Source organism: Vombatus ursinus, unplaced genomic scaffold, assembly GCF_900497805.2.
Source record: "Vombatus ursinus unplaced genomic scaffold, bare-nosed wombat genome assembly UNPS02014335.1, whole genome shotgun sequence".
Lineage (NCBI taxonomy): Eukaryota > Metazoa > Chordata > Mammalia > Diprotodontia > Vombatidae > Vombatus > Vombatus ursinus.
In genome coordinates this window covers 957,394-971,422 of record NW_020954113.1, presented here as the reverse complement: position 1 = coordinate 971,422, position 14,029 = coordinate 957,394, and the positions used below count along the sequence as shown (strand labels likewise).

The following is a 14,029-nucleotide window of genomic DNA, read 5'->3' as shown; positions in this document are numbered from 1 at the left end:
CCATATGCAGTGGTCATATTTATTTATTTATTTATTGTTTCCAGGGCAAGAGGTAGAATATGAGGAATGGTGGGGCATGTGCTACAAATTTGAGTATAAAATTACATTGGAATATTTATTCCCCATTAATATCCTTTAAAAGGCACATGTTCTCCATAGAGTATTGTTTGTTTGTTTGTTTGTTTGTTTTGACAGAACTAAGCATTATCACATTGGCAGGGGGTAGAAGATACTGGTATAGTATTATAGGTAAAACAGAATTTCATAGCAGAAACAGAAGACATCATTCCTCCTTTTACCAGGCTCATAAGAAGAACTACTGAAGTTTTTAAGTGGGAAATAGTTCAGTTAGATCACTGCCATTTTGTTTTGGTCACTGGAAGTTAGTTGTTGACCAGATTCTGTCATTTCCAGATACTCCTTTTCTATTCTTTATCCTCCTTAAACTTTTTTTGCCTGCCTCACCCTTAGCCCATGAGTCACCCTGTTAGACTTTCTCTCCATGGGCAATAGGTGGACTGTTGGAGGAAGCTGAGGAAGAGGCTAAGGAAACAGGTTGACCCCACCCAAAGGCCAGGACTTACCGTACTTATATATTCCAGGCCAAAACTGAAAACCACCATTTGAACACCAGCTAATTATAGTGAAAACAAATGTGGTAGGCATTGTCTAAGGTCCTTGTTTCCCCACTTAAATGAAGCCTTTTATTCTGGCATTGATGATGTTTCCCCATACAAGGGAGAATTTCCTTTGACAAAATTAGTTCTTGAGCAAGGTATGAACTCATTTGGATCCTGGATTATATAAATATTAGATAGATATTATCTTGGACATATATATGTGTGTGTATATATATATATATTCCCCTCTTGATCCTAAATGTGGATGATAACTCATGATTAGCAACTAATTCTGACACTTGAGTTACAACCTTGGGGCTTGACTTTTTATTAGAAACTGGGAAACTGGAGGTAAACAAGAGTTAAGAGGTGGACACTTTGCTGAACAGAAGCCTGAGCAGCCACCCAAGCCCCCCCCCCTTTTTTTTTACCATCTCTCCCCAGGGAAGGATGTGAAATAGGAGACCATTTCCCCAGGTATATTATCAGAGAACCTTGCATTTCAGGGATCTATGTGATCCCAGAGATGGCAGTAGATAGAAGCAGTGATGGAGAGTTGCCGGACCAAGATGGGAACTACAGGAATTCGAGCTGGTGATAATGGTAGAATAACAAAGCATCTCTTAGACAAAGTAGAGAAATTTCTTGACCAAGCAGGAGACAGAACTGAAGAATAGTAAGTGCCAGAGACATGATATAGAAGGGCAAACTTGGATCTAACTTTTCATTGGTTTCATGAGGTATGTGGGCTATTCAGGCCTAGGAAAAGCAGTCAAATCTCTAGTAACTCCCAGTACTTTCCCCTCAACTCAGGGCAGACAAGCCAAGGCAACTGTATACATTTCCCCAGGGAGTGGGGAGTCCCACCAATGGAACTCGTGACTTTCTTACAACACCAAAGTTTTCCCCTTGGAATAACATTATGTGTGGAAGACTGCATTGATGTTTGGGAGGGAGAAACTCATCAGTGACAGAAAGAGAGTTGTCTTTACTGTTTATGAATGTAAATCCTTTGTGGGTTTTGTCAGAATAAATAAACTCTGTCCTACATTTGATGTTTTGTTTGCCAGAGGGCTTTCATGAGGGATGTGGGCCGGTTTCCATTATTTTTATTTTTGTGTAGACCCAGATATGGGCCAAATTCTTATATTCCCAGGGGAAAACCCTGAGTGGGGGGAAAATGAGCCAAATACTGATGTTCCCAAGGGAAATAATGGGTAGGTACACAAGCCAAAAGAGAGTATAATCCTCGGGAAGCCCTCAAGGTTGAACCCGGGCTGTATAAATCCAGAGTTTTGGTTCTGGGCTGTAGATTACACAAAATAAACAGAAACTATGAGGTGAAAGTGGCTCTTGACTTTAAGATCTTGGAAGCCAAGATTATGGAAATTTAGAAGATTCAAGTCCGGAGCTTGATTCTAAATTTGTATGTGCTATGAATCATTAAAAATTTTACCTAATACAAGCAAGATATCATCCCTCCAGGTAGTATCAGTGAAAGAGTTGTGAAGACTCAAAGGGATCCATCACTAATGAAGCACAGGTGCAGGGTGGATCTCTTTGATGATCCTTGCTACATCAACACTCAGGCTTTTCAGGCGGCAGTCTGCCCTTCTGGAATTCAAGACCCGGCTCAAGTACTTGGGAGCCCGTTACACTGTGCAAGTAAGTGACTAGAACCATTTTCCACATTCTACTAAAGGGAACTTTCTCTCTACTTCATTTGAAAGTGTGTGCAAAGATTACATTTCCTGTATGGTCAATTTTGGATTGGGGGAGGGGAAAATTTGAAAACATGCTGGGTTTTAATTTGGGTACTCTTCATAGAGGTGGCTAGGTGGTTCAGTGGATTGAGTTCTGGGCCTTCAATTAGGAAAATCTAAGTTCAAATATAGCTCTAGATACTTAATAGCTGTGTGACCCCAGGGCAAGTCACTTAAACTCTGTCTCAGTTTCCTCAACTGTAAAATGGGGATCACAATTGTATTGACCTCTCAGGACTTATGTAAGGATAAAATGAAATAATATTAGCGCAGTGCCTGACACATACTAGGTGCTTAATAAATGCCTATTCCCTTCCTACTCCCCCACCCCCCACTCCCCCCAGAGCTGTTCATAGAGTAAAATCTAGAATTTAAAAAAGCTTTTTTTATATCACATACTTTTGTTGAAACTAGAGCTCAGTGGAAAACCAAACTCAAATCCCACCTTGGGAATTTACTAGCTGTGTGCCAATAGGTAAGTCACCTTCTCTTGTCATTAGAGGGATTTGTAGCAAATAGTCTGTGTTATTTGGATGTCCTTTCCTTTGACTCTGAACATCTTTCTCCTGACAGTTTTCAGAACTTCTTGTTTCTGAATTGAATTTTCATATTTAACTACTATGTGTCTCAGAGTTTGCCGCCTTGGAATTTTTTTTTTTTCCTCTTCCTTCTGGAGGTGATCTGTGAATTCTTTCCATTGGAATTTCATTTTCTATGTTTGGAAGTTCTGGATAGTTCTCTTCTATTATTTCCTTCATTATGGTGTTAATGGTTTTTGTCCTGTCATGTTCTTCTGGGAGATTTATGATCCTTAGGTTGTCTCTACATATCCTATATTTGAGCTCCTTATGTTTTGCTTGTATAGTGAGTATATTTTCTTTGAATGTTCTTGTTTTTTTGCTTCTCTTCTTCTAGGTTGTCTTTCTCTTCCGTTTTTACATTACTGATCTATTATTCTCTCTGATTCTTTGGTGAGGCTTGCCATTGTAGATTCTGTCCTGCTCATTATTTTTTCTGTGCAGGACAAAAATTCAATTTCATGATTCTCATTTCTCTTTTAAACCACTAAGGAACAGCGTGTTGTGGTTCTACGTTGTCCTCAAATTCCATAGAATGCCCTGCCTCATCAAGTGTTGGATCATTTTCCTTCATTTTTCAGTATTTATTCATAGATGCCTGAACTCATTACTAGATCTGGAGGCCACATATCCTTCTGTTGTTACTGTTTTTCGTGTTGATTTTGTTCCAGAGTTTGATTCCTGTCTGTTTATGTTCAAGGTCTTTGAGATTTTTTTCTTCCTGAAATCTTTGGTACTTTCAGTCTTTTTTTTCTTCCTTTATTTTTCTTATTACTCTTTCTTACTCCCTTCCCTCTGATTGCAGTTTCCGTGGGGGCTAGGTCTCAAAGCATCTCAGTCTCCTCATATACTTAGGAATTCACAGTTCACCAGCCTAGGTCTCCACCCCAACTAACTTTTGGGTGGTCAGAACTGGCCCCAACTGGATGCCGCGCTCTTCCCTAAGGCTTGGTGGAATGCTGCACCATTCCCCACATTCACTGTGTCCTGTGTCACTGGTGACCTATCCCATTTACTCTAATCCTTGGTTCTCGGGCCCAGCCCTAGAAGTTCAATCTGCTTTTCCTAGTCCCAGCAGTTGAGCCTATTTTTCTCAGCATCAGCAATTCAGATCCTGCTTTTCCCAGTACCTGTAGCTGAGAGCTTTGTAGCACTAGTACTTCTGGGTTGCAGCCCCTGGCAGACTCTTACTCCTGAAGGGCTGGAGTCAAGCTAACTGTTGAGGTCTGAACAAACTTTGCTGCCTAGAGCTAAGGAATCTGTGGCACTAGAAAGAGAGAGGGCATAACTGAGCTACCTTCTTATTCCTAGAGGTAGGTTCAGAGGTAATAATCAGCCTGTACTCTGTCCTGGTCAGACAACATCTGGAGCATTATGTTCAGTTTTGCAAATCACATTTTAGGACCCTGATAGGATAAGGAGGGACTAAAGGTTGGCAATTAGAATTGAGAAGAATGGCATATGAAGGAAGAGCAATGAAAGGAAGTAGGAATGTTTAGCTTGAAGAAGAGAAGATTGGAAGGGGGGAAGAAATGGTGTCTATGATAGTAAACATTTATTAAGCACCTGCTGTGTGCCAGGCACTGCACTAAGCACTGGAGAGACAAATAAGAAAAAGAGAGAAAATCCTTGTCCTCAAAGAGCTTACAATCTGATAAAGGAAGACAACACACAAAAAGAAGCTGAAAATGCCAGGAGGGAGGGGATATGCTCAAGGAGTTGAAACTAAGCAGAGCAGCTAGTAGGAAATGAAGAGCTGGCTGGAAATTCTGAGCCTTCTATAAAGGGAGGCTTTGAGAGGAGATTTTTGCTCTTTCCTCCAGTTCTGCAATCAAAGGGGAGAGGAAAGGTGCTGAGGAGGTGCTGAGTACCAAAAGCTGAAGCAATCTCTATGTTGATGAGGTCTCAGGTGGTTATCCTGGTGGGGGGATGCATGATATTCAAAATAGCTATTTGAAGGGCTGTCATGTGGTAGAGGGAGTAGATTAGTTCTATTTGGCATCAAAGTATAGAAACAAGAGTGATGATGGAAGTTGCTAAGAAACAATTTTAATCTTGATGTCAGGAAAAAAACAATTCCTAACAATGAATTGCTAAGAAACAAATTTAATCTTGATGTCAGGAAAAAATGATTCCTAACAACAAGAGCTGTCCCAAAGTGGAATGGGTCAGCTTAGGAGGTAATGAGTTCTTCACATTGGAGGTCTCAGACTAAGGCTGCATGACCGTTTGCCTGGTATATTACAGTGATAATGGCCACTGAAGTCACTTCCAACTCTGAAATTCTAAGAGTCTGTTCCCCAGGGCTCCCCCTCATGTACTTTACCTTCTCTAGCCAAACTGACTTATTTAACAGTTCCCTAAACTTATTATTCTACCTCTTTCTTCTATGCTTTTTTGTTAGCTGTCTCCAAGTCTAAATGCACTCCCCCATCATATCTGCCTCTCCGAATCCCTATCTTCATTGAGAGTCAGCTGAGCTACTATATCCTTCAAGAAGCCCTTGTTCTCCCAATTGTCAGTGCCCTTGCTTTACTCAAATTGTCATATACATATATACAAACATACATACACACACACACATATATAACCAAATTCCATGTTATCACCCCACCCCACCCACCTCCCTTGTAAAATATAAGCAACTTGAGAGCAGAGACTAATTTTTGTTTTGTCTTTTTTTTTAATCTGCCCCAACCTCACCCCTCCCTAGCATGGTGCCTTGAACATAAGAAAAGCTTCTTTGATGATTGACAGTGGGTTGAAAGGTTCTGTAGAAGTAGTATATTGATTCAATCAAAGATGTGCAGTGTTTGAAACATACGGGAAAGGGCATGAGAACTTTTGGAGATTAAAAAAAATATTCCAGCAGGGCATTGAAACCGACCTGAAAGCTCCTCCCTGTCTGGTCACATAGGCAGTTCTTGCGGATCTGGCCTTTCTCCCTTTTCCTTTTGGAAGAGACCACCCACACATCTGAGTAAGGCTTTTCCAATAACAGAAGCCAAAGATGGCTTAGTATGGCTATATTCATAGGCTCATGGGATCAAAAACTAGAAGAGACCTTACAGGACCTCGAGGCCAGGGTTATCAGACTTAAATAGAAGAGGATCCCTATTGGAGGCATATTAACTTAGAAACCCACAAATTAGTATTAATGATGTTGTATTGTATTTTAATTTATTTTGTTAAACATTTTCCAATCGCATTTTAACATGGTTTGGACCAGTGAGTTTGACACATCTAATCTAGAACAATTCCCTCAATTTACTCACGAGGAAACTGACGCCAAGAGAGTAAATGGCAGGACCAGTATCTAAACCCAGATCCTCTGATTCTAATTCCAGTGCTTTTCCTATTCTGCAGCCATGCTTCAGAGACTGTGGAATTTTTAGGAGCTTCTGCTTAAATAATTTCATTTGGTCCTTTGAATACTTTATTTTTAAAAAATACACACAAGAGTATAATAAAAAAAAGTACAGGTGTTGCAAACAATTAGAGCAGTTTTGTAACTACCTTATTACATTTTATATATAAATATAATCTATATATACACATATGTATTTGTTTTTTAAATTTTATTTTTAATTTATTGAATAAAACAAGCATTTTTCTGTAACATAGCATAATAAAATATATGATTGCATATGAAACTGCAAATCTATTATGCACAATTTGCTATTCCTTATATAACAAAGTTATCATGTAAATTTCTTTTTTTTCCTTTCCCCTCCACACAGATCATATATGATTTCTTTAAGGAAAAAAAGATTGCATATAACAGTTCATAATTCTTTATATAAGCCTCTTGCTCTCTTTTGTGTAATGAGATGTTTGCATTTGTTAACAATACAAAAGAAAAAATTAAGTCAAAACTTTAAAAAATGATTATCTTTCATTTACCTTTTCTATGAAAATGCTATATCCCTTAGAAAAATGTGAGCTCCTTGAAGGCAGAAATTGTTTTGTTTTTGTGTTTGTCCTTCTTGCAAACAGGGGGATAGGGACTAGATCTGTGATTTCATTGGAATAGGGAGTCTCCCTAGTAAGGCACATTAGTAACTCAGAGAGAGTTGTCTAGAGCAGAGGTAGCAATCACACAGCCATGACTGATCCTCCAAACCAAATTAAAATGTATTTGGGAAAAATTTAATAAATAGAATAAAAAAATAAGTTAATAAAAAGAAAAATAAATAAAATACAATAAAATGGAGATAATATTAATAGGTAGTTTTCTAAGTCAATATGCAGTCAGCTGGGATCCTTCTGTGCCATTTAGTGGCTCATTTCTATTTGAGTTTGACATCACTGGCCTTGAACACCGAGAGGTGAGGGCTTTGCCCAGGGTCACATAGTATGTATCAAAGGCAGGACTTTGGCCCTATCTTCCTGGCTGTCTCTCCACACTGCCTCTAAACTTGCACATAGCAAGTACCAACTAAACACTTGTTGAATGGGGAGAAATAGCAAGGGTGTTTTGCCTTGTGTTTTGTTTTCATTTTCAGAAGTACCAGAAACGGTCCAACCAAGTGCCACAAGCAGGACAGCTGGTCTGTATGCCCTTCCCCAAATCAAACAACAACTGAGGAATGAAGACTGCTACCATGGAAAACTAAGCCGGAAAGCAGCAGAAAGCCTCTTAATTAAGGATGGGGATTTTTTGGTTCGAGAAAGCGCAACATCACCTGGTCAATATGTGTTGAGCGGTTTACAAGGAGGTCAGGCGAAACACCTTCTGCTGGTGGACCCTGAAGGCAAGGTATGACCAACCTTTCTTTACAGACATCACCCTCAAAACTGTACTGCTAAAGTCGGTCTGAAGGTTCAGAATTCAGGAAGTTTCAGAATGCATGTTACTTTTTGTTCAGTTTTTGAAGAAATTCAATAAGTCTTTCAATTCTTAGGACTTGGGATGAGAAATGAAACAATTCATTTACCTGAATTGTGGAGGAGAGGTAAACTTTCTTCCTCTCTCTGGCTGCCTGTTATAGTCTTATTCTCAACAAGAAAAACAAATATCCAACAATAACTGTTTATAAAGAGCTTACTATTTACAAAGCAGACAACACACAGGACCTGCCCTCAAAGATCTTACAATTTAGTAGGAAAGTTAAAAAAACCCATATAACTATATTATACAAGATTTTATGTATATATATATATATTTGTATGTATATGTATATGTATATGTGTATATATATATATATATGTGTATGGGGGTGTGTGTGTGTGTGTGTGTGTGTGTGTGTGTGTATGGAAAAGTTATCTTTACTCTACCTCTTCCCAACCTCATCCCCCTCCAAAAAAAAAAGTGCAATGTGAGGTCTGAGGATTCCTTAACAACAGCGGGGATTGAAGGAAGTCTCATGGAAAAGGTGGCACTTGCTTTGGTTTTAGAGGGTGGAGAGAAATCCAACCAGAGAAGGTGGGTAGGGAGAACATTTCCAGTGTAACTTAAGTAAAGTCACAGACGTATGAGATGAGAAAGCAGTGGGTGTTTGAAGGACAAAGGGTAGTCATATTTGTCTGGATCATAGAGTTCATTGAGGGGAGTAATATAAAATAATGCTAGAAAGGTAGCGTGGTATCAGATTATAGAGTCTTTAATGCCCAGTATATGAGTTTAATTTTACTCAATGGATTTTTGAACAAAGGAGAAACATGATCATTACTATGTGTTTAAAAAAAAAGACCATTCTGGTAGTGATATGAAGGGTAGATTAGAGGGGATAGATAGCATAGAAGGGAATACTTATAAGAATGGCATTGTAGTAGTTCAGGTGAGTGGTAATTGGGGCCTGTACTAGGGTGGTGGTTATGGGAATAGAAAGGAGGCAATATATGTGAGAGAAATTGCAGAGGTAGGTTCCTTGGTAACTGACTGGTTATGAGAGGTGAGGAAGAGGGAAGAGGCTAAGATAATTCCAAAGTTATGAATTTACCAGAGCAGGTGCATGGTGGTGCTATAGACAAAAATAGCAAAGTCAGAAGGAAGAACAGTTTATAAGAAAAGATAACAAGTTTAATTTTGGATATGCTGAACTTGAGAGATACTGATTGGACATCCTGGTAAAGATATTTATGGGTAATTGGAGCTGGAGATCTTTTGCTCAGAAGAATGGTTAGAGTAGAGAACTAGATCTGGTCATTTTGTGCATAAAGTAGTGCGATTGAAGCCCTTGGAATGAATGAGATCACTAAAGGAGCAAGTATATATAGAGAAAAGAAGTGGAGAGTAGAGTAGAGAAGAGAAGAGAAGAAGAGGGGAAGAGAGGGGAGAGGAGGAGTGGAGAGGGAGAGGAGAGGGAAGAAGAGGGGAGCGAAGAGAAGAGAAAAGGAAGGGAGGGGGAGGGAGGAGAGGAGAAGATAGAGGAGAAGAAAGAAGAGAGGATAAGAGAGAGGAGAGAAGAGGAAAATGGGGTGGGGAGGATTGAGGAGGGAAAGAGAGAGGAGAGGAAAGAAGAGGGAAAAGAAGAAAACAGGAGAGAAGAGGGGAGAGGAGATAAGAAGAGGCAAAGAAAGGGGAGAAGAGGTGAGAAAAGAGGATAAAATAGAGGGGAGGGTAAAGGAGAGGATAAGAGAGAGGAGAGTGGAGGGGAGGAGGGAGGAGAGGCAAGGACAAGAGAGAAGAGAGACAAGGAACACCCTGAAGAACACCCAGTATAAGAGCTTAGGGAGATGCTGATAAGGAAGTGAGAGAATGGGTAAAGAAGTAGGAGACCCAGGAAAGTGTGTTTCTAAGGCCAAGGTAACAAAGAAAGCATCAGTAGGAAGCAGTAGTGGAAAGAGGGCAAAACTTATAATCAGAAGAAATCTGAAGGGCAGAGAGATCCAGGGGGATGAAGACTGGGAAAAGGCCATGGAATTTAGGGATTAGGAATCCATCCCTTTTGAGAAACTTGATTATAAGGGAACAAAGAGAGAGTATGTAGAGGGGAAATTGGCAGCATCAGGTATAGATAGCTTTTGCACAATGTTTAGCAATAAAGGAGACGAGAGAGGTGAGATGATAGCTGAATGGCATATACAGGTCAATGAAACTTTTTTTTTAAGACCAGGGAAATATGAGTGTTATTTGTAGGTAGATGGGAAAGATCTGGTGGAGAAGGAGAAATTGAAGATGCTAGGGAGTTTCATGTCAGATGACCTCTGAGGAATCTCAAGTGTGGAGGAAGGAGGTAGGGTTGAGGTTAAGAGGAGAGGAGAGATTTAGAACAGTCTCTATTGGGGAATGAGACAGAGAGTTCATAAAGGTAAAGTTAAAGGACTACTAATCGGCAATAAAGGTTGGGTATCACGAATCAGTTAATAGGTGAAGATCAGTTTCTCATTCTGAAGAGATAAAGAAACATCAGACCATGAGTTGGAGATCAGAAACATAAAGAGTAGACATAAGACCTCTGCTTTGAAGGCACCCTTTTAAATGCCTAGCACAAATGGTAGCAGTTGCAGTCCCTACCACTCATTTACTTCATCGTTAATGAAATAAAATCCAAGTCCCAACAAAGGCTCACCTACCCATACATAAACTTGTCAGGTTGGATCAGGGAACTCTCCTGACCATCCCCCACCATGAAGTCTGTAAATGTCTGATTTTGTCTCTCAGGGCAGCAAAACATGTATTTTAGGGAAAGGTTTTAATCATTCATTTTGATATAGTTAGTCTGTTTTTCTAGTAGTTATTACTTTTCTCCCCCTTTCAAGAGAGTTATTACAAACTAACCTAGGACCCTTTGTACTTTCTTTACAAGGTGAGGACCAAAGATCACGTGTTTGACAACGTGGGTCACCTCATTCGCTACCACATGGAGAATAGTTTGCCGATTATCTCTTCTGGAAGTGAAGTAAGCCTTAGACAGCCAGTAAGAAAAGAGAATCAAAAAGGCCACTTTCAGCCCTGCAAATGACAGCATTGGAACTCCATGACCCTGAAATGCAAAGGAATGTCAACCTGTGGTAGGAAGATGGATTAAATAATTTCAAACTTTGTTTTCTAAATAGAAAAGAGTTCTGTCAACCACACCTTCCAAAAGCCAGTATGGAAGAGGTGTCCTTCTTTGAAGCATAAAACTTAACCATCAGAAAATGAAAAAAAAAAAGCAGAAGGAGAGAAGACAATTTGCCCATACGGGAAAGGAAATTAAGCATGCACAGATGTCACTTTTAAGGTCACATTGCATGGATAACAAGCTGAAAGCACAGTTAAACCACCACATGCAAAAGATAACTTGAATGAACTGCTGAGATAGTTGTATGTGCCTTTTGTCTCGAAATAATTGGGACATTTTCATTTTGTTGGAGAGGTTTTAAGTGTTTTTGCATTCCAATCATGTAAAACCATTTGCCAAAACAAAACATTTTGTCTTGCTAAGGAAAAAAAGAATGCCATTTGCTTAATAGTTACTGACTTTAATTTCTTTTTTGCTTTTAGAAGCACTTTAAAAAGCAACATTTAAAATTAATTAGATACTTAACACAGGCCACGTCCACAAAAGTGAGTGAAGGGGTCAGTCTTTCCCATTTGCTGTTGGTTAAGGCAACACTATGCTCTGCAGAATCAATATTTCCAAATCTTTGCTGTGCAGTCGTATTGTAGAAACATATGATGGGAAATTGGACAGACCAAAACTGTTCAACTTGTTAGATTTAAGCAGATTCCCTAGAATGTTGCCTAGATAATTTTACAAAATCAGGAATATTTTTAGGATGAGGTGGCCTCTCTCTTCATACCTATAGCATGGGTTTACAAGATAGCAAACAAATATTTTTGTAAGGTACAAACCAATCTGCATGGATGTGGAAGCCAGCATCTCAACATCTGTTTCTACTCTTTTGGGGGAAACTTTTGCTTCCAGCTTTGTTTCAGGACACTTATTTGAAGGCTAAGGCAGAGCATGGGGTGGGGAGGAGCCCCGTGATTGGCTGTCAGTGAAGCTTGCATTGTTATTGTTGGGGTTTTTTGGTCTGGACCTATTATTTTATTGGCATATAGAACTCCTAATATGGAAACTCCCTCAACCAATGCAGACAAATAACTCATCTGTCGCTTACAGTTTTTGAGAGTTGTCTGGCACACTGAGCAGTTAAGTGATTTGCTCATGGTCACACAGCTAGTATGTGCCAGGCTAGGGCTGGAACCAAGGTCTTCCTAAGTCCAAGGCTGGCCCTCCATCCACTATGCCCCACTGACTCTTTGCAGTGAACCACATTATTCACCTTTTCCAGTTCTGAATAGACAACAGAGAAGGTGAAAAATCTTTAAAACCAAATACTTGGAAAAGGTTGACCCTTCTATAGGCTATAGTGGAAAACTCACTGACCTGAGGCAAGATATCTGAACAGTAGTCCCAGCTCTGCCACTGAATGACACTGTGCACGTAGGCAAATCTCTGATCCTCTTTGGACCCTAATTAGTTTACTAATTTTTAAAATGAGGGATTGGGGATTGGATTAGAGGAGTTCTAAAGTCCCTCCCAGCTCTAAAAGTCTATGATTCTATGCATAGCATTTTAAAAAAATGAATTGGATCAGAGTTGACAACAGATCTGGATAATTCAGGTTATAGATACTCTTGTTTTCCTCCCTAATTCACTGTGTTTGCCCCCATACAGTGGAAGAGAGAATCAAGACAATCTTTTAGATAATTTAAGCCAAAATATGCCTAAAGAATGAAGATAATCATGGTAAGAGCATATTATCTTTCTTGAATTATCAGATGATTGTCTCAGTTCTCTACTCTAGTTTTCAGGTTTGTAATTCCATAACAGGTTGTTTTACCCTGAGTTATCTGGATAGCTGCCTTAACCTCACTGAATTTGGGCTATGTAGATGCAGCTTTGCAATTGTGAGCTATTTATTTACTAAGGTTTAAACAAAATACTAAGCTTAAATTAAAAAAGTAAATGAGGAATCATTTTTTTTTTGCATAGAAATTCAGAGATGAAGCATGTTAGTTTCTACATTTTTTTTATGTCCTACATATAATTTTACTACAACTGCCAATGAATCTTTGGGTGTGCTTATTTTCTTTTTACAAGTAGGTAATATTTTAAACTCAATTTTGCATATGATCAATTCTTGATTATCTGTGCCAATGAAGGGGAGTGTGGGTATGGATAATGGAAAACCATGAATAATCCAGCTACTTTGAACAAGACTGCCTCAAATTTCCTGGTTAAAGGGATTGGAGCATTGGTAGCTGGGCAGTAGAGAACAGCTCCCAGTACAAAGAGATGAAGATAATCCGTAGTTGACTGTAACATGACTCAAACTGATAGACTAGCTGAATGAGCACGTAATACATTTGAAAAAAAATTCACATTAAAAAAGATTTGATTGCATGCTGTACATTTTAATCTATATTCCCTTCCTCTCTCCTTTGCCTTGAACTGGCTTATGAACACATGTAAATGACTTTTTAAAAAAAGAAACAAATAAATATTAGTATTGCTTTGTGTCAGTACACACTGTAGACCTGGCATTTCTGCTTCAAGGGACTGATAGTGTTTAAGGTGCTAGAGCAGAGATGCTTAATCTGAGGTTCTCAGACATAAACCTTAACCAAAGGATCTGGGGATAAATTTCAGGGGGGTCTCTGAACTTGGATAGGAAAAAAAGTTATCTTTATTTTCACTAACCTCTAATGTTAGCATTTCCTTCAATTACGAATTTTTTTAAAACTCACATTATTCTGAGAAGGGGTCCAAAGTCTTCACTCATCTTCCCAGTTTTGAGTCCATGGCACATACACACACACACAAAAAGGTGAAGAGCTCCTTCTCTAGAGACTTCAACTTCTCCAAAAGTCCTTCTACTCCTCTGATGTCTTACTGTGCCATGCAAGTGATTCTGGGTTCTTGAAGATCAAATGAAATGTTAATTGTAAAGCGCTGAGCACAATGCCTGGAACATAGTAAGTGCTATGTAAATGGTAACTATTATTGAAGGCTCTAGCAACAGAGTACAAGCTGTGACAGGGCCCAGAAAACCAGACGGTGTGTTCTCTAACAACTACTATATTTCACTGCATAACTGTAGCAGATTTTATGCCAAATTTTTTGCAAAAAAG

The 14,029-nt window shown here is 39.1% G+C and overlaps 1 protein-coding gene across 1 annotated transcript in view; it reads left to right on the top strand.

The window, feature by feature from the left end:
* Positions 1-13,301, top strand: part of SHC4 (SHC adaptor protein 4) — a 70,093-nt gene extending 56,792 nt beyond the window's left edge. Inside the window, exons 9-11 of the mRNA XM_027860932.1 lie at positions 2,106-2,285; positions 7,467-7,720; positions 10,713-13,301. Of these exons, the coding sequence (XP_027716733.1) occupies positions 2,106-2,285; positions 7,467-7,720; positions 10,713-10,868 (590 nt within the window). The 3' untranslated portion in view covers positions 10,869-13,301. The remainder of the gene's footprint in view (positions 1-2,105; positions 2,286-7,466; positions 7,721-10,712) is intronic.
* Positions 13,302-14,029: the final 728 nt, after the last annotated feature.